Genomic DNA, 27,973 nt, shown 5'->3' with positions numbered 1-27,973 from the left:
ATATATATATATATATATATATATATATATATATATATATATACAGTATATATATACAGTATATATATACAGTATATATATAGAATATATTATATAGCGTAAGAGCAATGAAACTCAAATATGTAAGATGTTGACTTTAGAAACACTAATATATATAATATATAAATATATATATATATATAAAATATTATAATTGCTAATAATAATATAATATATTGCTAAGCAATTTTATCTGAAGAGTGTTACTTGCACCATATGTGTGACACAGATTTACACAGTAATAAAATGTCTACTGATGAACCTCGTTTATTTTTATTCTTATTGCTCTGGTGTTATTACCATTGAGCACTCTACTGACATTTGCTAAACGTTCAACGTTTTATTCTTTGTTTTATATATAGTGTTACACAATAGGCAAATATCACAGTAAATTCCAATAAATATATAGTTTTCTTTATCGTATAATTCTTTTTTTAAGTACGAATACAGGCAAATGGCTGGATAACGGATGCGAAACAAAGGACATGACGACACACATCGTCTGTACCTGCAATCACCTGACCAACTTTGCTATATTGATGGACGTGCATAAAGCTCACGCAATGGTTAGTTAAAATTTGATTTTTTTTTATCAGAAAAGAATTATTAGAATTATTAAGAAGCAATCAATTAACAAGTTATTCAGCACGCACTTAAAATATATTTATTTGATAAAATGTAAGGGTAGCCCTAATCTGCTCATTAATTGGTCATTGTTTTGGAATCGAGGCATTATATAATACTGTATTTTGTTTATTACTATCATTATTATCAAATATTATTTTAAAAACAGCAATTATTTACCCAAGTATTGCCTTCGATTTTCTCTGTTTCACTATTTAACGCATTGGTCCAATCAGGCCTGGCAACAATAATTTAATTTCGGACTATGAGTAGAGTTTTCCCGATATGTTTATATATATATATATATATTATTATTATTATTTCTGGTATATTTCATGAAACAAAACAAATTACATAGCAAGGTTACATTACTATAAAAAAAAAAAACCAAAGAAAAAGTAAGCAACTATGGATAGTTACCATACATAAATGGCTATTCAAGAAACAAAATGATTGATGATTCTTAATTCTACAAAATGCATAACATAAAAGAAAAATTCAGTATATAGGACTATCTACATTTATCTGCACTGCTAACTATTTTTGAATGTAATGTATTGTTCAATTTGTTTATGCTTCTCATATACTGATTTTAAGGGATTTATGTGCGGTTTTTGTCCATTAACTTTACAGTTATAAATGTATATAGTTTTGTAGTAAATATTAGTTTATTAATTGGATGATTATTTTTATAGTTGTCAATACCAAAACATATGCTTTCTTTATTTAAAATTAAATTTCTTTCAAACCTTTGTTTTATAACTATTTGTACTTGTTTCCACAGCATATTAATTACTTTGAATTCAAAAAACATGTGTATTAAAGTTTGTTCTTCTAAGCAAAATTCACAATTTGGTGATTCAACAATATATATCTTATGGAGAAAGGAATTAGTATAAATAATACGATGAATAAATCGAAACTGAAAGTTTTTAAGTTTTGTATCAATTGTACATTTATGTAGCGTTGTGAAGATCATGTCCCATTGTAGTTTAGTATTGTCCAGTTCTTTTTCCACCTGGACTCGATTCCATCCGGCACTGCAGTGTGTTTTTGAATTAAATGAGAATAGAGGTATTTACAGTTTCTTTCAATTTTCAGCACACTATTGATATTTTAATTTTCAATTATTACATTTGATGGATTTATATCTGTATTCTCAATTATTATTTGCTTCCAGTGCCTTGGAATTGAGTTTACAATTTGATGGTAAAAAAGGAAATTCGGTTTGAAATTATGTCTTTCTTCAAATTCTTTCAAATTACAAATTCGATTACTATTGGAAACAATGTCCTTAATATATTTGATATTGTTGTCCCACCAAATTTTATTTATAGTGATTTCTACGTTTTCAAAGCAGGAATTGTTCCATAGAGACTGTGATAGTATTTCTCTAACAGATTTCGTTTCTTAAAAAAAACACTCACTCCAAGCTAATAGAACGTCTTTATTGAAACCCTTGAAATGTTTAAGCATTGCGGACGATTTTGAAAAGTTACAATCAAATATGAAGTTGTTTCCTACTTTATCAAGGTCGCTTTGAAAAAAATATTTTCCATTTGCCACCGTTCTTTCCAAGATATCTTTTTACCCAACATGCTTTTAGAGCCTGACAGTAACTTTTGGCATTTTCAACCCTCCTGCTTCTAATTCATTGAACATAATTTTTCTTTTTATTTTATCGGGTTTTCCATTCCATACAAAATTTAACATTTTACTTTGTATCATTAAAGAAGTAATTCGGTGGGTCGGGTAAATTTGAAAAAAGAAATCTCATTATTTTACTTTTTCGTAATTTATCTTTAGACCAGAGGCTAAAGCAAACAAATCTAGAATGTCAATGATGGGTTTTATTGAGTTTGAATCTTTGATTTGTATGTTATTATAGGATTTTTAATTAGTAAGCCATGGGTAGGTTCAGAAAGTTCGAGGGGGTGGGGTCAGCTAACAACGTTCTAAGACGTAATATTGATATACGAACCACATGTACGTATAACCTAATTTCACTATCTCACAACGTTTGAACGTTCTTACAACGTTGTGTTAACATTATTTTGTGACATACCTAACCGCAACATTTGCGAAAGTTATAAGAACGTTTTGTGTTTGCTGGGAGCAAATGACTTCATTTACCTTCTCCTTTTGATAATTCTCCCAACTTTCCTATGTAGGCCTACACTCCATTGAAAGTTCTTTCGACCACTGTATATTCCTGAAATGGTATTTCTTTGAAATACAATGATATATGAACAATAGACAAAATGAACCATCAGAAAATCGTATACGACATGTATTCGAGGTTGGTGTTTGTATAAGAGTGTACCCATTTCATTTTGCTAGTTAGTGGGCCTGGTGACATGTGATCAGTGCGCCGAAATGACAACATTATATATTATATTTAAACGTTAGACTTTGAAAGAGAACATTATGTTGTTACCCAACATGTAGTTTTTTTTATATTTCTTCCCCAATAGATACCAGAACCACACGAGGATGCGCTAGGATACATCACCATCATAGGCTGTTCCATATCCATAGTGGCGCTGTTAGCTTGCATTTTTGTTTTTTCAATACTAAAGTAAGATACTATAGTTAAAGCCATGCTCCAGAGGAAATACATGCAAAAAAAAAAAGTTACTGCGTCCCCTTTTACCCCAGATTTTTAATTATTCAAAAATCTGTATCTCATTAACCGTTCCCAAGTCCTTCGTCAAACACCTTTTTGCCTTGTACAACATATACATTTTTTCCCTCTGGAGCCTGGCTTTTAACATATTATTTATATAATGTTTCAGACGTTTATTTTTTTATGAGATTTTTAAAATTATAAAGAAAATATGAACATAAATTGGAACCTTCCGTATTTTACATATGTGTGTGTACTTTTAAACATTTAATACGATTGAAAACCTTATTACTGTTAGTGCTTTTTTTTTTTTTTTTTTTATTCGTAATGTCACTTTTTGTTTTATATTCTAGGAGACTGAAAAGCCTGCGCACAACTATCCATCGCAATCTTTGTATCTCTCTGGCAGCGTCCCAGTTCATTTTTATTGTTGGGGTAGAGAGAACCGAGAATAAGGTGAGAAGCCACATCTTTTTTTTTTGTCTTTCGTGGGTGTAGCCCACCTTTATTCTCTCTTTTTCCCCCATTATTTTCATTTTTCCAATAACTCTTGTTCAAAGTACAATAGATATTATGCTCAGAATTTACTTAAAGGTAAAACAAAAAATAAAAATTTCACGTGTCTACCATGAAGTCTATCACATGAAATTTCTATAAACAATTATTATTTTGATACATATTTATTTATTAGTGCTTGATTTAACAATCATAACTTCGATATTAATTTCACTGTACCCTGGATTGATGTAATTGTTATGATGGTTCCTATCACATATTATAATGTCAGTGAATACATGTATTCCTATACAAAGTATTAAAATTCAGAAGTATAAAACATTTAATTGTTTGTTAATAAAATATAGGGTAAAATAAGGACATGCAATTATGTTTCTTAATAAAACACTCGATAACATAAAACTTCAAATTAATAAGCTTATAATATACACATGCATATACATATCAGTCTTGTATAGTAATAATAGTAATAATAATACTAATAATTTTGAGAAGGCATTTTTATAACGTTCTCAATACTTTACATTTTTGTCTAAGTATCATCCCTTCTTATTTAATGTGTTTTCATTAACCTTAAACTAAATCTTATTACAAAAACAACATCATCATTAAACCAATGTTTCGATACTTTGTCTTTTACATTTGACCATTTCACAAGCACATCAGTGTCTAACAAGTATTACCCCTTCCTCAACTATATAAAAAAGCGGGCCTCTTTTCAGTAGGCCAATGTTATACCATCAGAGTAGGCCTATGTTATACCATCAGAGTGTAATTAAGGAGCAATAGGTCTATTTGCGGTAAAATGGCGTTCTAATTGTTTGTTATATTGGCGTAAGGAGTAGAATAGACTAATCAGGAAGTAGGCCTAAGTGAAAAAAATTCAAATTCAATGTTCAAATGAAATAGTATAATAATTTCGTACTTTCGTGGCGCATGTCATTGTATTTATAAAGTACAATAGCTGTCAAACATTGTCTATTCGTATTCTCAGGTCGTCTGCTCCGTAATTGCAGGAGCTCTGCACTACAGTTTCTTGGTCTCGTTCATGTGGATGTGTCTTGAAGGAATCCACTTGTACGTCACACTTGTACGAGTGTTTAATGCTGGGGACCATGGAGTTCTTCAATACTACCTGGCAGCCTATGGTACGGAGTATTTCTCAAGAGTATCTTGTTTATAGTATGTCAGGAAAGATGCTGTGCCCTACCTGACGTGTTACCGTACTGAATATTCAGTATGTTCCCAAATACCTCAGGTAGCGCAAAACATCATTAATATTCAATTTCCTGACGAAACACATATAGAACAGCCTTGCAGTACCCGTTGTTACTTGGGGATCGGATAAACACTAAGCGCAAGCTCGGTGGTCTAGTGGTTTCAAAAACAAGGCTATAGTTATCTGGAGGTCGTGGGTTCGATTTCCATCCGAATCAATTGGCGAGATTTGTTTTATACTTATACCACTAAATTCCTAATATGAACTAGGGACGTCTAGGCAACGCAGCAGTATATAATTAACTGCTCACATTAAATAATCAACTCACATTAAAGTCGTGTCATGTGCTTTTGATCATCGCCATCATCATCATATTCATCATCATCATCATCATATTCATCATCATCATCATCATAATTACACATCTCAAATGTAACAAAATTTTAGTTTGATAATATAGGGTATATCCTTCACCATCATTATCATCCTCATCATAATCATCATTAAAGTGGAAATTTCTCCCTTTGTAGCACTCCCACTACTGGTTGTTGCGGTACTTGCTGGTAGTGTTCCTGAGGGCTACGGAACCGACAAGTAGTGAGTAGCAAAATTACTTGTTTAGTTTTTGGTAAGAATGTATACAATGTATGAGCGTGATCTATAAGCAATGGTGATAAATAAAATAGATGGTTGGTAGACATAAAGGCTCTTTGAATGTTGTGCTCTATAAATTGAAAACCATTAATTATATCAAATTGGAAAACAAAGGTAACGACACCAGTTTTGTTTCTTCCCCCATTTTTTTTTTCTAGCTGTTGGTTGTCTACCGAAAACAACTTCATCTTGGCATTCGCTGCTCCTGTTGCAGTTATAATACTGGTAATATACCGTACTTTGATGATAATAATAACAACAATAATATTATGTAGATCATTAGTAGAAGTAATACTAATAGCGCATTATGTTAAATATTGTCCATGGCATCATCATTAAATGAATTCTAATATTGTGAATTGAAAATTGCAGAATTGAATGGGCAGTAAAAATAAAAAAACAAAGAAGTTTATGGGATCTTTTCTGGAGAGGGCTTTCAGGCAAACTGCTCCTATTAATTTCGCAAGTTGATTGATTGAAAAAAAAATAATTTGTAGCTTTCCGAATAGGCCTAAAAGATAATCAAAATATGAGTTTGCACTAACATTTAATGCTCGCAGAGTAAAGTAGGATTACATAGATCAAACCTACTATCTGCACTGTGAAAGATACAGTATAAGTAAAAACGACATAAAACATTAAAAGATTTATATAAACAACATGTATTAAATGCGCTTAGTGAAGAAATTAAGGCAAGTTCAACATTAGTAAAACCATGCTTTTAGAGTTTTCTTTAAGGTAAACAAATTAGGCGAATCGCGAACTGAGAGACAAAGAATTCCATGACAAGGTCTTGAAAACAAAAGGCACACTGACCTGAAGTTTTTGTTTTGCCTCTACGAGACAGAACAGTGTTGGATCCAGAATTTTAAAATTGCAATTTATTTGCTTGGTTTTAATTGTAAAACTGTTTTCACATCCTCTGTCTATCAGTGATCAGAAATAAATTTTATCTATATAGTTTTAGGGGTTGGAACACAATACGTTATGCCTGATAATATATACCAGTCCAAATTACATATATAATGTTTTTTTAAATTTTTTTAAGTTAAATTTAGTAATATTGGTTGTCTCATTGAGGAAAGCATATGCCAGCAGTAAAGCAATGAAACAGGAGGCCACAAAAACACAACAACTCAGGTAATGCAGTAATTATTACAGTCATTCGTAGATACAGTAATAACTTTGCCGTATTGCTTTCAAAACCTACTTTCTGACTAACGTATGTTGTGATAACCTAACAAACAACAACTTCACAAATGTTATAATAACGTGTTTTCGAAGATATCAGTAACTAATATAAGCCAAGCAGTTTTTGAACACACTGTACTACATTATGAAATAATTAAACTATGCAACATTATGTTGTTTCTTCTTTAATCAGAACATGGGTAAAAGGGGCAATTACGCTGTTGTTTTTGCTTGGATCGACGTGGGCGACAGGACTCTTGTTCTTCAGCAGATCATCAGTGTTTGTGGCGTACATCTTTACCATCCTTAACTCACTACAGGTACAGTAAATAAATATAGGCCAAGGCCTAATATCTAAACATTATATATTTCAATGGCATACTTTAAACATATACATGTGCGTTTAATTAAGCTTATCTGTGGCCAGCCCTGTTTCTCTACTGTGGCGATGAACCTTCCCTATCATTCGACCTTAGGTCTACCCATCTTCTTGTTATCCTACTTCTAAGCATACATTTGAAGTCATAATAAGAAAAACAACCTCAAACGTTTAATCATACAACTGAATTTAAAACTATTAAACATTTTAGATACGGAGTAAATCCACTAATTTTTTTACTACAACAAATATTAAACTGATTACCAGTCAATTACTAATTATATTGTTGACCATTCTCAAGAGAGACCATTCGGTCGTCATTGACAACAATCAGCGCTGTATGTCAAACTTGATGGAGTATAAATGTTGACAGTCAGTGAACCGTAACTACCCCAATAACTCAAAAAAAAAAAAAAAAAAAAAAAAAAAAAAAAAAAAAAAAAACAACAACAGTAAGCTAACACCAAAGACAAAATCAAGAAAAATGGAATCCAGACATTCTGCATCATTTCAGCAGTAGATGTAAAGATAGAATGGTACCGTATTATGTACGCGTCTGTTAATCAGCGAAATATTTAATTTTTAATTTTTATCTATTACAAATATTTAGGCAGGATAACATATTATAGAGACGATATAATAACTCTGTTTTACTATAATGTGGTCCTGTAAAAATAGTATTCTATACAACTGAAGACTACCTAAAAACAAAGATATAAATAATTTACTAAAGACAAACTAAACAAAAACAATACAAAGAATAGGAAAATACAATTAATCATGGAAATATTATTTTTAAAGAATGTTACTATAACTAAATGGTAATTAGAGAAAGTGCTTCATATAATTTATTTTTGAGTTGTAATAGGAGTTTTTTGCCAAACATTAGCTCCAACGTATTTCAACGGACCATTCATTACGGAACATAAATATTTAAATTGGGAAATATTTCTATTTATAGATTCAGTTATTCTACTTCTTTTCGTGTTTTTACAGGGTTTTTTCATCTTTTTGTTCTACTGTTTTAACAATGATACGGTGAAAAAAGAAACAAAACGATGGCTATCGATGAAACGATGGGTTCCAATAAAAATTAGAGAGCTTCTGAAAGAAACACCGAAGACAACGAGCATGGGCAATACACTCTCGGTTAGAAAACATTATATTCAAGCTAATTTTTACTAAGATAATCAAATTTTATTGTAGTTAGACCATGCCCTTTTAAGAATGTTACATAATGTACATAGAGTGAAAATCTGTATTTAATTTAATAATAATAGTAGTACTGTAGTAATGATTTTTATTGTAATTAATGTATACAAAATAATTACTTTCTTTTAAAATTAATACAATTTTAATGTTTTAATTGAGGTTTTGATAGTGATGTTATTATTTCATATTTTTATTTAAGTAATCGGCCAGCTGCATTTATTTTAAAATTCTTAGTTTTCATTATTTCCCCTTGGTTTTAAATTTGCTAAATTGATAATAGTTTGTATCGATTTCTCTACAACAAAACAACAATTTGTAATGTTTTTTATATGTATTCAGAGCTCCTTTTATTTAGCGAACGATTTTTACAGTCTTTGTTTTACCTCTTGGTTTGCCGTTTATATATTTTTTGCTTTTCTGCTTTACTATATTTAAGTTTGAATAAACCACATAAATAAATAATTTTATTGTAAACACATAAATTGGCTTTGATTTTAATTGCGACTTTTTCCCTTTCGTATTTAATTTAGTCAAATGTCGACCAAATTGTGACAACAAAGGAAAAAGGTAAATGTAAACATTGTATAATATAGACGCTCGTCAAGACAATAATTATTCACAAATTAATGTCGATTGTCCTGTTTTTTCACAAAAGATCTAAAATTGTCATTTCCTAATACATTGCCGTCACATCTTTCTAAGCTGTAAACCTACAATATTATTTTAATTAGGGCCGAGATAAAATAAGTGCCAAATGGATTTTTGTTTTTTTCTGTAGTTTACTAAAAAAAAAATCCCCACAAAATTATGTGAAATCTTCTTTTGATTAATTTATTCCTTCCTGTTGTAAATTATTACTACAATATCTATAATTTGAAAATACAATTAATTTTTTTTACAGAACCTTCGGCTACCATAATGTGCAGGTACAGTGAGGAGTATACCATCTCTAGCCTCTTTAGTCCAGCCTCTATTGACATGATCGACTATTCGATGACATCATACACCAACCAGGATTACATCACGAGCTCTGGCAATGTGCCTCCACGAACTTAGATTAGTGTTCGCTCGACACTACTTGACATCACAATTAGATCAAAGGCAATCATTAATCTCTCAGTGTGCCAATTAAAATGAGCAACATCCTGAGCATCCTCATTTATATACGTACTGCAAATTACTGTAAATAAGAAATGAAATACATTATTAGTAAAACTTTAGATATATGCATATAAGGGGCGCTCATTTGAGATAATTTATATACATTTAATAGCAATCTTCGTAACACACTTCTTCAGTGATAAGAATGGAGGATTATTCGAGTTACACTAGTGATATTTAATGAAGTTGATTATTTAAAATGTTGTGAATTATATTCATAAAGACTAATTCATTTGGACAGTAGTGTTCACCACCAAATTTAGTCTATTAATTCGCTCGTGTGTAGTTGGATACTCGTTTATTTAATTATGTAACCATTTGAACCTTAATAAATGTAAATTTAACTTTAAGCTAAGAAACCGCAAACTTCTTAATTTTAATCAGTCCATCCTAAATCATACTTTTATATTTATATCAATATTATTGTTCTATGAATTTACTCTAAAATTTTGAACTTATATATGCATTGTTCTTTTGTAATCCTTGTGCAATATATAAAACCAAGTCGATTTTTTTTAATGTATCATACGTAATTTAGCTGCAAAGCTACAATGATAATATTTTTAAATAAAACGTGAAGCTTGACCCTGGAACTTATAAATATTATTGTATATAATAATATAAAGTAAGTTTCAGCAATCAAATATTTTCATATTTAAATTTGTAGGTTTACATTCTGTAGGTTTACTGATATTTTAACGAAATTGGTCACTTTACTTAATGAAAACCCGTGTATAGAATACAGTAGCCTGTAAAAATGACGGTGTCTGATTGGAAAAAATTCGTAGGATCTTTCATACCAAAGATCAAAAAGATCTTAGTAACATTTGATAATACAAGCTGAAACATGGACCTATTATTTGCTGTATTATTTATTCTGACAAGAATTATTAAAGGAGTCGAGAGGCTCGCAAGAACAATTAAAATTATGTATGTCATGTTTGAATCTGACCTGTAAGCAGCATTCATTACGGGGATGGAGACCAATGCAAACTAGTGGTGTCAAGAGAAAGAGCTCTAGTGATTTTGCGGTGGTGGAAGTCCACACGACCTCAGGCCCACCGTGGTTGGGGCTGAGGTGCCCGGGAAAAGCACTCTCATACCTTAAAAATGGTACAGGTACTATGTTCATATCAAAACAGTACAATAGAAAAATGTTTCTTAATACTATTTAAGAGAGTGCAATCGCACCGTTGCACCCACTGCATCCGCCCCAGATTTAGATGCGTACGCTCCACACCGTCGTCACCCTCTCCCCAAATCGAAAAAAAAGGTCCACATTTTAGTCGAAAATGTGCTGGATAAAAAGATTGTTATCTTTGTAATAAAGCTTAAAGGCGAATATCGACTCTTTACATTTTAACAAATACTCCATCGGAACCATTGAAACGTCGAACTCGCTCTTCCCCTTCACTCCGTCAGAAGTTTTAGATGACCTCCTATACAAAATTTTGTTCATCTGGTGCCATTATAAAATGTCATGTTCCTATCTGAGCACTGTTATGATTTATCTATTTGTTTATATAGCCGTCTTCGCTGTTTACTTACATTTGTATTCGCCAATGACGAAAACCTTCGAATCAAGTACTTTCGATCCTGTTTTATGTATTCGCCAACTGCAAGTTAAGGAAAAGTATACGATTTCTCCTAATACATGGGCAAATATTAAATCTCTTAAAATTATTAAACGTGTGAGAGTCCGTAAGGGTGGAAAATTGAGGAGTAAAAAGCGATTACATAGCCTTCAAACGAAGCCTTCTATCGCTCCCCTAGCATTAAGAGCTAAGATTGGTGTCGTCAACGTTCAATATATCCGTAATAAAACTGTGAAGTTTGTTGAATTCGTTATAGATAATACATTTGATGCAGTTTCAATTACCGATTCTTGGATTCGTCGGATGATACTGTTATTCTTTTTATCATACCGCATGACTTGGTAGACGGGGTGGGGGTGTTGCCTTTCTGTGCAAATATCCTGGGTGGAGAGAGACAACCGTAGATAAAGTGCCTTGCCCAAGGACACATGCGACTTACAGACGAACCCCAGACCCCAGTGTTGGGAGTCCAAACCACAACCTATGCGCCAACCACTATATATACTGTCTCTTATACACATCTAGATGTGTATAAGAGACAGATATATATGTATATACAATTATTATTATATATAGCCAAATTTTAAAAATTTGATTAAAAAATGAAAAACCCAACGCAATTTACTTCAACTTCGGAAGCTTATAACTCGGGATTGGAAGCTGAAATTTGGTTTATAGGTAGAGCTAATATATCTGATTAACTGGGATAAACTTAAGAAAAGATTTTAATTGTCCACATGATGATCCGTTGTTGAGAAACATAGGCGTATTTCTCTTTTATAGATCCGGTCCCAACTTTGAATATATGCCATTCAATTTTAATTGATTTGATCAGCCTGCGCTTGCATGTGGCTAGAGACAACTACACATAGATAATATATCTGTAATATGAGGGGTATATACAAAAAATTGTCAATATCTCGGAAACTACATCCTATAAGGCTAATTTTTTTTGTTGGTTTTTCATATAGTCGATCATTTTTATGGAGTTTCATCAAAATCTGAGACGGTCATACAGGAATTTTTTTCTGGTTGATTTATCATGGAATGACCCTACAATAGGTCAAAGGTCAGAATGTACCATTTCCGGTGAATATTTGAATATTTTTTTCATTAAGACGAATATAAACATGAATCTCCTGAACAATTTGCAATCAATTGTGAGTCTCTGTGATCAGTAGTTACCGAGATATGACAATACAAGATCAAAGATCAAACTTTCAAAAATCGCATTTCCCGCCATTTTTGGATAAAAAGTTGTACTACAACAAATAGGAACATATTGTGAACAATTTGAGACCAAAATCAAGTCTCTCAGACCAGTGGTTATCGCGATACAAGCGTCCAAATCAACAGGCGGCCATTTTGAAAAACGCTCCCAACCTGACTTTCCCCAATATCTGGGAGGTATATTGGAGCTATATTTTATCTAAATTTGTCCGTCTTGCCAAATACATCGAGAAAAAAAGGTATCCTAAAATTAGTCACGGATCTCATGAAAATGACTCTACTACATGTCTGGTCCCAGGTAGCAAGCAAACATGGGCCCCATATGGGAAATGCATGGGCCAAAAAGTGGGCCCCTACAGTTTGGCCTATACGGGATCAAGCTGCCTGTGCACCCTAAATCTATAAGGGTCCCATAAAGTTTGGATCAAATGCAAATGTGGGCCCTTTAAGGGATATATTTGGGTCAGGCTTACTGTGTACTACTAGACTTTAAAAAAAATTACGAACAAGGTTTTACTACTCTTTGGTCTTTAATCTGTCTTTCCAAAGATCCTTACCGTGAACTATAACAGTAAAATATAAAACAAGATAATTACACAACTGCAACCATAGATGATTTTCTCTAGAAAAATTATCATGGGTTTCCCACGCAACTCGAAATTAATAAACCGTAACAGAGTTTTCATTATCATAGCAATTATAGCATAGTCACTATATCTTTTATATTGTATTATTAATACAATAGAATATATTCCTATTATTAAAAATAAAATTATTGTATAGTACCTCATTTTTCTCGAAAAATAATCAGCAGTGCAATGTCTTCAAGATTTACAATCGTCTGATAACCTACAAATAATCATAAACCAGAGGATCCACTAATTAATCTTAAATAAAACAAAAAGACAGTAACTGCGAAAAGAGACGAGACATTTTGAGATTCAACGTTTCGATCTATTTGATCATTTTCAAGAATACTGTTGAGAAAATCTCACCCATCCATTTATGTTTACAATATTTACAGAAGTATAACAGAAAGCAAATAAAAACCGACCAATGATCATGATTGATAATCTAAAAATAATCATTGATAATTATCTACAATCAGATATGTTTGAGGTCTAAATATAAGTATTTGTATCCCAAAACCAATTATAATATCCATAAAAACATCAACACACAAGCACATTCATTCGACTCCTGGTCACCGAATCTCCTTACAAACTTTCTCTAAGCCTAGGCTATAACATGGCCACCTACGGCACGAAACGTGCTTCATAATACAGTCATAAATAACAAATAAGCAATAGTTTGTTAAGAAAAACATTGCAATAGTACAGTAATTAATTATAATTCACTCAAAATCATTAAATCAAACTAGGTAATTCCCATCTGGCGTCAAATCCGCAATATCGTTAATTTAACTGACGAAAATCAATAACTCGTCCTTTGGGAAACTATAAAAAAAAAACCACTATCCAAGTGAGGGCGCAATTCAAGAGATTATACATAGGTATAAACATATAAACATATAGCGCCGCCTCTAGGATGGAGGAAAATTGCTCCATTGTCATCATCGACGTTTCACTATATCGCGAACTGCTCTACCTATCTTTGTATCGATGTACTACAGGTATTTATTATTTTTGATACTAGCTTAACCACTGCTCCACCATGTGAGCGTTTCAGTCAGTTTTATGACAGAAAGTGGTTGGAGGTTAGAATTGCACATAGGCCTATATCCTATAGGTCTCTGTGGTCTAATGGGTATGATACTGCCTTTGACAGCGAGAGATTGCAGGTTCGAATTCCACCAGAGACACCTTTTTTAATTCAACTCAAAAAAGGAGCTTTTGTTGAAAAGCTATGCTTGATACGATTATAACAACATGTTCCTATTTGAGCACTGTTATTATTATTATTTACGTATCAGGATAATAGGTTAGTACATGCAGAATAAAGAAAAAAACAATAATATTTATCCCTATATATGCTCTATTTTAATTTCGACAGCTTATGTCCCGTTTGTAATACACAACACATACAAATTACCATTTCAACGACAACCACTGTGCCTAGGATATAGTGAGGCCTACACAACTTCTTCGTCGTCGGTCTTTTACGCACAGTACCGGATTTCCGCCTGACCTCGAAAAACTGCAATGCATTTGTGTTATACAAAGTAGGCATACAAACCAAAACTCCTCCATTTGGTACTATGGATTCACACGAGTCATACGCGATACCGTTCGGGGATTTTACAGATGTACTCCCAATTGGATGCGCTGGTTCTGGAACAGTGATTCACAAGGCATTGTGGACATCACAAAATAATCGGCAAGTTGCAATTAAGATCTACAATAAGCAACTTCACGATAAAGAGGTCAATATTCTCAGAAAACTTGATCACCCAAACATCATTAAATTCTTCGGGATTGTAAACCCTCCATTTTCCAGTGGGATTGTCATCGAATATGCTTCAGGGGGCGATCTTTTGAACTTCTTGGCATCTAAACGCAAAGAGAAAGTTGGAGTAAGGCTTCCACGAAGACAGTTTACCCACTGGTGCCTTGATATTGCTAGTGGCATTCAATACCTGCATGCGCGTCGTATTACCCACAAAGATATAAAATCACCTAACGTTCTTCTAAGTGATGATATTATTCATGAAAAAGGTGAAGAATCGTTAAAGCTTTTGAAAATATGCGACTTCGGCATCTCGAAAGAACTCACCAGTACAGAATCAGTAGTCTCTAGATTCGGCGGGTGTACTAAATCATGGGCAGCCCCCGAGGTCATTACGGACGATCGGGTGGTTTCTCAAAAATCAGATATTTACTCAGTATGCGTTGTTTTCTGGGAGCTGTGGACGTGTCAACAACCGTGGTCGGACCACTTGATTTCCGATATTGAAACCAAGGTGAAACGGGGAATTTTGCTCGAAATACCTAAAGACTTTCCAGAGTTGATGAAACCAATGATGTTGAAATGTTGGCAAATGGAGAGACACAGACGATGTAAAATTGACGATATAATTGCCTGCATTAAAAGTCTAATGTCTGAGTGGCAAATAAAAGGTAGGGTTTATATGGCTTTTATACTGAAATATGAACTTGATAATCATCAATATTATAGACCTACATCAGTTGCATATTTTTTTCCCTAATTTTCTCATCAAATATATTACCATGATTACCAATTAGGAATTATAATTAAATACTGTATCTGTATCATCACGTACAAATACCAACAAGCTGGTTGTCACGTACGTCGGTCAGGTTGAGGTGTGTGTGTTGACTGAAGTAACTGGAAATAGCATTAAAATGATGAATAATATATTCTAATTTTCAACACCCTGTCGTTTTTGTGGTTCAGCTACCTTCTCTTGTTTTTTTAGTCTGTCACAACAACACCTCCCGGAACCAAGGAAATACTCAAAGTGGAATGATCACCGAGGAAAGTGTTGAAGAAGACAAAATAATGAAAGAGCAAACACGGCTAGAAGACCAGAAACCAGATGATGTACCAGTCCAAAAGAAGCAGCATGTCGAACAAACATTTATCGAAACAGAATGGGTTGATGCGACATCACACGACAGTAAATCACTTGAAATTACGAAAAATGCGGTTAAGGAAGCAACATGTTTTCAGAGCTCAGCGGAAACTGATAAACAAGAGGCATGCAATTACGAAAAAGAAGAAGACTACACCAATATAAACGAGGATGATGCAGTATACTATACTATCAAGCAGGAGGAGGAGGAGGATTATTCTGTAGTCGATGATGAAAAAAGTGATCCTAATGAAATACGTTGCCAGGTAGTTGCTTCGAAGAGTAATGAAAGTATCCAACAAAAACATGATGATTTGGACTCTACAATGCAGGCTGCTGAAAATGCAGCTGAATTAAAAGAACATGAGGTTATTGAAGGTGGGCATGTCGCTTACATTGTTAATCGCATCGAAAGCCTCAATGTACTAGATGATAATGCAGTCGAGACTTTAAGAAGAAAAATATCCGGTAAAGGGAATAATATAAATAACGGTAAGAGGCCTATATAAATATATGTGTTCTTTTTGTAAATAATTTAAGCAATTTTAATATAGGACCAATTTCATCATCAAAAAGGCATCATACTCTATGTATCTATCAAACTATAATGGTAGCGCACAATAGAATTTACCAGAAAAGAAATTATTAATAGCTCAAAACGCCTCAGAGGCTATTTCCAGGCGTCTAGAAAACAAAAATTCCCGATCCCCCTAGGGTAGTGTTGTCTTTCAATCGCCCCTCCCTTTCGGACATTTCTGCATCTGCCCCTGGATTGTACTACGTGGTACATATTGTTAATGTTAAATGAGGACTTAATATAATACAAAAGTATTTATTACTTTATTCAGCAAGATCCTCAATAAGATTTTTTTAATGGATTTCAGAAGGTGAAGAAAACACTACCACCACTGGAGGAAGTGAGGTCGCTCCAATGTAAGTCCATGTAACGATATTGAGTCAGCATATCTGGACTCATAGGACTAATATCCTAAGATACCAGTTTATTTAGGTAATGCGTTTTGAATTTATATTTGTTTCTGAAAATAGATATATTATATTTATACTGTAGCTTACCTGTACTACCAGTAGGAACATACCAGAATCTGACGTCCCCAGTACCAAATCTTGTCGATTACTACGGTATGTATGTCCTCAATCTCAATAGTTACAAAACAAAAGGCAGAATTCGCAGGCGCGGATCCAGCCTTTGCCCAGTTCGCCCAGGCGAAGGTCAGGATGAAAAATAAAAATAAAATGTTGACCATTTTTCCAACAATCATACTTACTTTCCTTGACACTTATTTTGAACATTACCATAAGGTCAATATTTAAATCCACACTATCCTATACTTTACACTTTTATATTGATTGTACTGTAGGCCCTACCAGAGAGGTACATTTCCAATACACGGTCTTCCACTTCTATAGCGCATGATACAGTACATGACAAACGTTACGTAACTACTAATAATACTCAGGTCCAGTTTCGTAGGTATGAGCAGTGCAGTCAGTGCACAGCACTGGGGGCCGGGGCTATTGGGGGCTCGTTCAATAGGTCTAATGATCTAAAAATATAACTTTAAAAAAATCCTATTTAAACTTTAAAAGGACTCTTCAGTAATATTAGGTTTTAGAGGCTATAATTAGGATTATTAATTATATTCATTACAATTTACCTATTACCTATTTCCCAAACGCTGCAAGTGTAAAAAAAAAACAACAAAACAAGCCCTTACGTAAATACGATGCACTAATATATTTTTTTAAATCAATACAATACAGTAACGTGCGTGACGATATTGTATTGTATTTCTAAATCAATACAATATCGTCACGCACGTTTGTGTTTGTGGTATTTTAAAGTTACTTCAACTATTATTGTGTATGATTTTGAATCATGTCAGGTCATGATAACTTCATGAATACATGTTAGATTCACTTCACTGCAAGTAGGTCGATGATTATTCTATTGTTGAATGGTAAGTGTTATTATCTTCGTACGGTACGTTGCACTAAATTACTTATTGAAATCATGTTTTTAGAGCAATAAAATATATTGACAGGCACGTATCTGTTTGGTTTTTTACAGTTGGTTCAACTATTGTTGTGTACGTTTTTAAACACTTAACAGGTCATCATAACTTTATGAATACATTTTAAATTTATTTCACTGCAAGTAGGTCGATGACTGTTCTATTATTGAATGGTAACTGTTATTGATATTTGGTAATGGTAATGGTAACTGTTATGGTGACTGTTATTGATGGAATAGACAATACAGGAGAATTAATTATGTTTTATGCCTATATGTGTCTATATGTGTAATTTGCCCAACCTGTCGTCGTGAAAATGTACTGAATACTCAGTGCGTGCAAACAATATTTGCGAGTTGTTCTCCAGTGGGACTCGAACCCATGTTCTCCAGATCACTAGCCTGGTATCATACCTCTAGACCACCGAGCTTGCATCTGATGGCCAGGGTTGAATTCGAGCCCAAGTAAGCAGCGGGTACTATTTTGCAAGTGTTTTCACACGCACTGATCTAGTATTCAGTACATTTTCACGACAGGTTGGGCAAAATTCCACCTATACATGTTCTATTGTTGTCAATATTATACTATATCATAGACTCATGAAATGCATAATAGACCCTAAACGATATCATATATATGACTTGACAATAGTCTCAATATTCTTGAATTTTTTTAACAAAATATTTTTTTACATATTTCTGAGCGTTAATGCCGTATCTGTTTTAAAAATATCATAATGTATGCGCATTAAGAGTTTCGTCTGAGTAGACCCCACTAAGGCTCTGTCTCTCTATGTCCGATCAGGTGCATTTTTACCAATTTTACCTAGGGCCCGGCAGTTATCTATGCCATAGTTACCAACCGTCTCGCATCGTGCTTGACGGTCCCGCTATTTTTTCGATGAAACACGCATTTTGCAGAAACACATGCGAGATCATAAGTGAGTGTTACGCATTTAGCACTTGCGTGATAACGAATTTTCACAAATTCAGGGGAAAACGTATTTTGAAAATTAGAAGAATTTTGGTTTTATTAAAAATATAAAAACGGTCATACAGTAGCTTGAGTCATTAGAGAGCTTTCGTTATCTCGTTCGACAATCAATTAACAGAGAAAATTTCACTTTTCCGACCAAAACAACCCAGCCAACCACGCACTTGTAGAATCTAGTAATCGCAAACAGTCTTGCGAGTTTATTGTTACAAGCAGCCGTTGATTATGTGAATGGAACACGAACCTCCGCAGGAGTTCCGCCCCTGGACCCTGGAGGCACCACCCACTCAACTGGTGTAGTCACGCATTCCAAATCTCTCGTGTTGGTAACTATGTTTAGGCTGATGAAATGAGAGTCCACACAACATCAGCAGAACTGTGGTTGTTGGCGGTGACGCGAAAAGTTCAGTATTTTATACCTCTGGATGCCCGAAAATGGAACTTAAACTACCTTTTTTTAAATTTTTTTTTACGAATTTAGTGTAAAAAAACCGAATTAATTAAATAGGTACCACAAAATGGCACTTAAATATTTAGAATTCTAAAAACTACCAAATCCAACTGAGCCCCACTATGTTTGGGGCTCAGGTGATCTGAGAAAATTTGGAGAATATAAGACTCGTATAAATGCCTAAAATAGCACCTGAATAGTACAAAATTTACAATAGGCCCTATCTACCTGAGGCCCACCATAGTTTTGGGGCGTAGATGAGTAAATCTTAAGAATTGGAGACTTTGTAGATGCCCGAAAATGAATTCTTAAAATTTATGAAACTACCACTCCATCCACCTCAGCCCACCGTGGTTGAGGTTGAGGTAAGACAAAAGTGTGAGAATTTGAGACTCTTATGGAGATGGGGAGGTGCTATTCCCTCGATACGCCACCTCAAAAATACCTTCCTTGTCTCTCTCCCCCCCCCCCCCCCCCCCCCCTCTCTCCCCCCCCCCCCCCCATCGGGCACACCCGGTTAATGATGAGCAAAGTTACATGATGTTCAAAGTTACATGATGAAACAAAGTTTCCGGTTTTTTAATTAGCATTCTGTCATAAATACAGGTACTTATTTAATAAGCACATACTGTAGAGGTCCCCATAATATGCACAAACGTCGACCATTATTATGGCCTACTCCAAATATTGTGTAGCAAACTACACAATGTATTATTAAAACAGTTGAGTATTTTCAATATTTGCCACATAAATATGACGAATTTACAGTTTTATACCGGTATATGCCTATTTAAAACATACACTCCAAATGTGTATTGATATGCAAACAACGTTTAATGCTGCGTTTTGTTTAATATTATGAGCTTAAATAGTGAACTATAATAGTGTATATTTTCAGACGATATTGACGGCACATGTGTACCACCCGAAGGGAAATCAGGCGAGGTATGTATTATTGGTCTGTCTTGGTATGTCCTACAGGTACCGTATATCATCCAGCATTTTATTATAACAATTTAATATAATAATAAATGATTGCGGTACACCACGTAGATAATTCTACAACGAATTGTTTTTGTTTAGAGACTATTGACGTTTCAATTGAGTTGCTTCAATCGAGACTCTCTCAATAAAAATTAAAAAAAAAAGAAAGACAAAAAAGAAAACAAAACAAAAAACAGTTGCTTTCAGGAGTGTCTACACGGTGTACCGAAAGCATTTATTATTGTTTCTTCGCCATAAAAACCTTAAAACTATATTTTCAATATACCAACATAGTTCTCTCAGTGGCGTAGCGGAGGAAAAATTCAATTAGGATTATGTTCTATATGGTTGCGAGCATTTATACTAGGAGCCGGGGCACCTTGGAAGCTTGAAAATTTAAGACTCGTATAAATGCCTAAAACAGCCCCTGAATAGTACAAAATTTACAATACAGTATCTACCTGAGGCCTACCATGGTTTTGGGGCGCAGATGAGTAAATCTTAAGGATTTGAGACTTTGTAGATGCCCAAAAATGAATACTTAAAATTTATTAAACTACTAATCCATCCACCTCAGCCCACCGTGGTTGGGGCTGAGGTAAGACAAAAGTGTGAGAATTTGAGACTTTTATGGAGATGGGGAGGTGCTATTCCCTCGATACGCCACCACAGAAATAAATTCATTGTCTCTCTCTCTCTCTCCCTCTCTCTCTCTCTCTCCCCTCCCCCTCTCTCTCTCTCGCTCTGTCCCTCCCTTCCTCTCTCTTTCTTTATCGTGCATATCCGGTAAATGATGAGCAAAGTTACAATTTTTTTATGACTTCTCCAGAAATCTCTGTTCTCCATAAGTTGTGGAATGTACCGGTACTCAGTGGCGTAACGCCTATGCGCTCTCGTGCCGTGGTCCGCAGGCCCTTGACTCCTAGGGGCCCGGGCCCCTACCCACATGGTCCAGTGACGGATTAAGGGCCCCTGGTTTGTCAATAATAATAATCATAATCATAAATTTTCTTACCCCAGCCCCAACCATGGTGGGGCTCAGGTGGTGCGATTTCAAATTCCTACTAGTACGACGTAGATCCACCACTAATATGATTTTTTTAATTTATAACATATTAAATGGCAAACATGTTTAAAAAACACATCTAAACCCCACAATGGAATTAGCGACCGGGACTGGAAAGAGCCCCTAGTCTCAGGAAAGCACAGGGTTAATGCCCTATTATTACGCCACTGAATGTACTGCCACTGTGTGTTTACAGTAGATCCTTTTCTAAATGTTCGATGTATGTAGTCGGGGCCGTCCTTGCTTCTTTTTCCCATAGGTCGGTTTCCAAAAGAGAACCATTGAAAAACTTCATTTTTACTTCTGTAGTGATGTCACATATAAGACGACCCCGAGTTTTTGAAAATTTTTTGTTGATATTTGTATGTCGGGCGTATAAGACGACCCACTGTTTCATGGTCGGAATTCCTAATTTATCGTGGTCCTGATACTGCAACTAGCTGGATAAATAGAGACATATTGCAAGGGTAATCTTCCAAATAATACCATTTTATGAGTTTTTAAATCTTCACCACCAAAATCCGCACATCCATAAGACAAACATGATTATAAAAATCTAAAAATCTAAAATTTGAATGTCGTGTTTATAAGACGACCCCCTGTTTTTCAATCGTAGTTTGCTATTTTAAGCCTCGTCCTATACGCGAGTATATACGGTATTCGTTTTAAAACCCTAGTTATCTGAGCGTTAGAGGATTCTCCCATACAGTGGCTGATTCAAGGGGAACCCCGGCCCGGGCCCCCGTAAATATTTCAAAATCATTTTATAAGAATGAAGGAAAAAAAAAAGAAAATTATATTAAAATCCTGAGAGTGCCATTTCCGGCCATCTGGACGCGACGTAATCTTAATTTTTCTTACCTCAGCCCCAACCATGGTGGGGGGGGGGGGGAGAGGAATGAGGTGCCTATCTGTGAAGGTTCCTCTCCGGTCACCCTCTATTTCCAATTTCTGGATCCACCCCTGCAAGGACTACCCCATCTGAATGAAGGTCATGGAAAATCCTGGATCCTCGCCTGTGAAATGGAAAGTATTAATTTAAAAACTTACTAATGCAAATGGAAAGTGATAATAAACAAATTTGAGAGAGTTTACATTTGCTTTTTTTTCAGGAACTAAGAAAATTATATGAACATGTAGAAAAAAGCTACACGGATCTTAAACTTGTTAAGGAAGAATGTATAGATAACGATCGATTCAATGGTGTATTAAATAGTGGAGAACTGCGACACCTGATGACAAATATGTATGACGTAGAGAACATAATGTCAAGGTAATATATATGTATGTATACATATGTATGTATGTATGGGTGTATGTATGTATTATATGTAAATCATGACATAATAGGGATAAACTCTAAACCGTCTTGCGATAATGTTATAAATATAATTATACAAATAAATGTTTATATAACAGGAAAATAAGAAGTAGATGCATTGACAAAGTGATAGATATATCAAATAAAACTCATGATATGTGTGTATGTCTACCTACATATTAAAGCTATACTGTGTTAAGCTAATAAATAATTAAAACAAAAGAAAAATTTGCAGTAATTGCAAATTATTATACATAAATAGTAAAATTCCTGTATTATACAGAAAAATTAATATGGCTTGCAGAAAATCAAAATATATCTAGAGTAAAATTTTATATATCAACGATTGTGTGTTGGTGTCTCTCTAGACGTTGATAAATTGTTTGATCTGTTTAAATTAAAAATTTAATATTTCAGTTTATTATTTAATGGGACCCTTAAATATGTAGGCCTGTATTGAATAAACACGATCAGATGAGGTATTTAATGTGGTACATTTTTTCGATTTTAGTAGGTGCGCGCATAAGATGTAATTTGTAAAGTATTCTAAACAGAAGAGGTGGAGAAATTAGGCCTACAATGTATGCATACCATATTCTGTTATGAGCATATAATTTTAGAGGTCAGGGGTGGATCCAGAAATGTCCAAAATGGGAGGGGGCCGAAAGTGGGTCCGATCGAGACAACACTACACAAGGGAGTCCGCCCGCGAAAATTGTTTTCTAAACGGCCGAAAATAAATCATGAGGCGTTTGGAGCGATCATTTCTTTTTATTTTTCTTTTTTTTCCCCTTCTTTTTTTAACTTTGTTCATTTTTTTACCGAGCACTCCCTCAAAATGGCGCACTGAGACTTCGTATGTATAATGCCCCTTATAAGTTAAAGATTGGATTGGATTGGATTTGTCCTTGGAGGTTAAGAAAAGTAATGAAAAAACGCCAAAAGATGTAAGAATTTATGACGGTGAAAAAAAAAATTTACATTAGGCTATTAAAGTATTTATATAAACATTATCAACCACTAATTGAAAATGAATACGATGGCTATATTAAAGAGTCAAAATATGCACTTACACATAAATTGACTAAACACCCATTGGACGCAATGATTTTGGTATTAATTGTGGATGATGATGATGATAGTGACGATGATGATGTTGATCAAGATGGTTATTATTATTACTACTTGGCCTAAGTATTTGAATAATACATGTAATTTTACACATATTTCTTTTTACACAATCGATTTTGCAATTCATCATTGTAATAATCAGAGCTCTGCTTTTCTTCTGAATTAATAGGTTTTATACTTGGTTCAATCAATGTAAAGGGAAAATTCCCGCCATTTGTCAACTAATAACCAATATTCTTGAAGCAGACTATTTACAACCGATCATCGACTTTGTAATATATTCACAGCTTCAAATGAACATGTTGAAATGCATAAGGTAAGTGTGTCGTGATATTGATAGTTCGTTTAGGCTTTATACTAGAGCCAGAATTTTGCTATAAAAATAAGAGACGAGATTGACAATTTCTTCATGGAACATAGAATATTTTTACAACTGAAAGTACTGCAACTTGTCATTTTATAGGTATGGGCATCTCCACTTTGAGGAAAAGTTTACAAGTTTACAAAAACGAGGCTCCGAAGAAAACATGAACTACAAACTATCATTTAAAGATCTTCAAGAAATCATCCTGAAACAAGCAAACTGGCTGAAGAAGTTCCATAGTATATTAAAGGTAATATGCGTGTGTTTACGATATGTTTACACACAATACGCAACTTCACAATAATTCACAAACAATTTCTTCCAGCTCAATGTTCAATAATCATGATTCTTATTTCGTTTGTCAGAGTTTCTGTGACGCTCTAGTTGTTGAGAAAGTGGAAGACACATCGGTGATTGAAGATATGAAAGAATGTTGTTGCAAATTACACCAAATAATTCAAAACTGTAATGAACACGAAAGCCGCATTATTCGAGATATTCAGCATCACAGCACATCTATACTTCAAAAACTTCGATTAGAATCTGTAGATGAGAAAGAACGCGAGTCTCAGGTAAGTCAGCATTAGTAACTGATCGGTAACCGTCATAAAAAAGCTCAACATGCAAATTAGGTCAGATACTCAGGCTAACTTTGGACCCTATACATTTTTCAATAATTAAGCATGATAGGTTGCCGAATACTCAATAAATAAATATTATATTATATTATATTATATTATATTATACTGTATTATATTATATTATATTATATTGTAATACATTACATTATATTATATTACGTTACGTTACATTACATTATGCTATATTATATTATATTATCGCCTGTATCAAACATGTTTTACTAGATCACTAATAATAATAATAATAATTAAAATAATAATAATAATAATAATAATAATAATAGGTCGATTTATAAGGCACAAATAAAGGAGATGTCTATGTGCCATGTCCAAGTAAAGAAAATGTAAAGTGAACGTAAGAAAAAGCAGAAAAAATGATGCATGAGATTGAAAGAACAGAGAAAAAAACAAGAACAGTCTATCCTAGAATTAACAAAAAAAAGACAGTCACATTTTATTGAGAAATATTATACAGAATAAAAAACTTAAATGCAAGAGACAAAAGCCAACATACTATGCCTATTTACATGTTAATTGCATATTAAGTCTTTAATACAAATTTCTTTAATTTTTATAGAAAGCTATGGTAATCGAAGAGAGTTGGGTTAAAAAGACGGGTACCATTTATCTTACTGAGGACATCAAACAAAGCAAGAAGCATTCAGTAATAGACAGGAGGAAGAAGTGCACAATTATGACTTTTGTTTCAACAGTCATTATTGTGGAAGATAAAGGGTATTTGAATACGTAATAAATTATTACTATGCCATATAAGCCACTAGTTGCTATCAAAACACCGATGGTTAATTTTTATATTGTCGCGTATTTTAAGGTGAAAACTTCTGTAATTAACTTATGAGTGTTGAGAATAAATTATCTTCTTGGGGATATCTAAAATCAAATCAAGAACTACTACCGTACTACTTAAACCACTGACGTCGCGCGGCTGCTGGTGCTACTATTATAATTAGCATTACTACTATTCATTTATACCCTAATTATTACAGCTCATCAATAAATTTATTTATTTTCTTATATTAGTGAATACTTAAGAGTGATAGACTGTATTCATAAAAATAATGTCAAATTTGAAAGACAAGTTTATCAGAACATGGGCAGCACAGGAGGTGAGACACTGATACTAACTAAGCTGGACCCTCTTACCAAGTTACCTGTCAAAGAATATGGATTCACCCTCGAAGACAGGTATTTTACATAGGCCTAAATCACTTTATTCAAATACGAAAAATGGGAATAGGCCTACATGTACATAAAAACATAGGTCAATGTTCACTAAAAGAATCGCAAGGTATAAATGGAATACAGTGTAGTACTTACATTTTAAATGTAATATCTAATTAATTTTATATAAACAGATATACACCGCAAATAATATAACTCTTCAATGCATTGAGTGGTATAGTTATTCAATCGAATGACGAAATTTGTCAAATACAAAATGTAGGTCAAAATGCTGATCCCACATGCAATTATTATTTCGACCTGTTGCAACTAAAACGAATATTATTAAAAAGCCCATGGCTACATGGAGGCACTGAAATAGAAATAAATAAGCTTCGGCTTAATAACGATGTATTTCATAAATAGTATAAATTACTGTATTAATTACATATCTTATTTTAAAATACAGATTGAACATAAAGAATAAAAACAATTTTTCAAGACATTTTACTATCAGGCCTATAAGCTCAATACCATAATCTTGAGAGCAGCTTACCTCAGTCGGCTATACTGGTGGTAGCCACTGTGTGTGCGCTGAACCGTTGATATATCTGTGTCCCCGGTTATATTCCCACCACTGCTCTCCTTGTGTTGCTCTCAGCTGAAATGCAAGTTACGATAGCGCACTGTTTTTCGGATGAGACGTTTAAACCGTTGGTCATGTGTACACGTTAAAGAATACAGTACAATATTTGGGAAAGAGTAGGGGGCTTGTCTCCCTGTATACTGCCCAATCACCACCAGGACCCACTAGAAATAAGTCTTCTTAAGACTTTCGTGTGTTACCCTTGGTGTTTACACCGAATAAATCCGTCCATCCATTATTCTCAAATTAAACAGATAGCATATGAATATATCTGCCATGAGTATTTATTGTTTATTTATATATATTAAATCATTAAATCAACTTGTTTTTTGCTGCCATAATTGTCTATGTTAGGCCTATATTATAAACAAACCAGAATCGCCCTCGATTCTACCAACCAATTAGCGTCATCAGAAGCTGTTGGCAATGCAAGGGCCCAAAATTACATTGCAATATGACTGCTCCCTGGCGATTCCGTGTGGTGACTTCATGAAAACCAAACACAACAGACTTAAGCTCTGTTCAGACCAGACTATCAAATTTTATATGAAAAAAAAAATGGGACATTCCTAAATGGGGTCATGATGACATCACATCATGGTCATACAATAGAAAAATTTGATAGTCTGGACAGGGCCTTACGTGCATATGAAATTAACTTACTCAAGACCTCGCAAAGTAAAACAAAAAGGCAAAGGAGTGTGTCCAGCTATGGCTGGGCAAAAAGTATGGACTCGATAAGAAGAAGAAGACTTAATTTGTTCAATAGAAGAAATTGATATATCGACTGAATATTGTATAGACAGTATTCAGATACTGAATATAGTTATTTTGAATACATTAAAGTTAGATGTATTTCTATTTTTACCAATTATTGGAAGTTCATAATTATACCTAAATTTCAAACACAATTACATATTTTGGTGTTTGCAAATTATATTAAAGCAATGAAATACAGGAGTGGGCGAAGGCATTCGAATTTTCCAAAGAGGAAAAGCAATGTCAAGATACGGAATATGGTAAGTAAAACGATTACCACACGCGTTGTAAATATACTCCTCTCTCTCTCTCTCTCTCTCTCTCTCTCTCTCTCTCTCTCTACCTCTCTCTCTCTCCCCCTCTCTCTCTCCCTCCCCCTCTCTCCCCCTCTCTCCCTCTCTCC

General features: G+C 33.9%; 2 protein-coding genes across 3 annotated transcripts in view; both read left to right on the top strand.

The window, feature by feature from the left end:
- The window catches only part of LOC117109685 (adhesion G protein-coupled receptor L2-like), a gene marked incomplete at its 5' end in the record, with an annotated part of 15,204 nt that extends 4,637 nt beyond the window's left edge, over positions 1-10,567 (top strand). The window contains 11 exon segments of one of the 2 annotated variants that reach the window (XM_033252063.1): positions 479-605; positions 3,138-3,241; positions 3,643-3,745; positions 4,800-4,953; positions 5,555-5,621; positions 5,837-5,903; positions 6,727-6,818; positions 7,063-7,189; positions 8,245-8,397; positions 8,991-9,027; positions 9,362-10,567. In XM_033252063.1, coding sequence (XP_033107954.1) covers positions 479-605; positions 3,138-3,241; positions 3,643-3,745; positions 4,800-4,953; positions 5,555-5,621; positions 5,837-5,903; positions 6,727-6,818; positions 7,063-7,189; positions 8,245-8,397; positions 8,991-9,027; positions 9,362-9,516 — 1,186 coding nt within the window. 2 annotated transcript variants of the gene reach the window in all.
- Positions 10,568-14,011: 3,444 nt separating this feature from the next.
- The window catches only part of LOC117109683, a 33,984-nt gene continuing 20,022 nt past the window's right edge, over positions 14,012-27,973 (top strand). The window contains exons 1-13 of the mRNA XM_033252060.1: positions 14,012-14,079; positions 14,460-15,523; positions 15,844-16,491; positions 16,884-16,932; positions 17,069-17,139; positions 20,375-20,421; positions 22,639-22,799; positions 24,148-24,294; positions 24,442-24,592; positions 24,708-24,914; positions 25,561-25,718; positions 26,025-26,189; positions 27,757-27,830. Of these exons, the coding sequence (XP_033107951.1) occupies positions 14,665-15,523; positions 15,844-16,491; positions 16,884-16,932; positions 17,069-17,139; positions 20,375-20,421; positions 22,639-22,799; positions 24,148-24,294; positions 24,442-24,592; positions 24,708-24,914; positions 25,561-25,718; positions 26,025-26,189; positions 27,757-27,830 (2,737 nt within the window). The 5' untranslated portion in view covers positions 14,012-14,079; positions 14,460-14,664. The remainder of the gene's footprint in view (positions 14,080-14,459; positions 15,524-15,843; positions 16,492-16,883; positions 16,933-17,068; positions 17,140-20,374; positions 20,422-22,638; positions 22,800-24,147; positions 24,295-24,441; positions 24,593-24,707; positions 24,915-25,560; positions 25,719-26,024; positions 26,190-27,756; positions 27,831-27,973) is intronic.

This window comes from Anneissia japonica, unplaced genomic scaffold, assembly GCF_011630105.1.
Source record: "Anneissia japonica isolate Jap-2015-1 unplaced genomic scaffold, ASM1163010v1 scaffold287772_len198928_cov201, whole genome shotgun sequence".
NCBI lineage: Eukaryota > Metazoa > Echinodermata > Crinoidea > Comatulida > Comatulidae > Anneissia > Anneissia japonica.
Note: the sequence above shows the minus strand (reverse complement) of the source record. Positions and strands in the feature narration are given on the sequence as shown.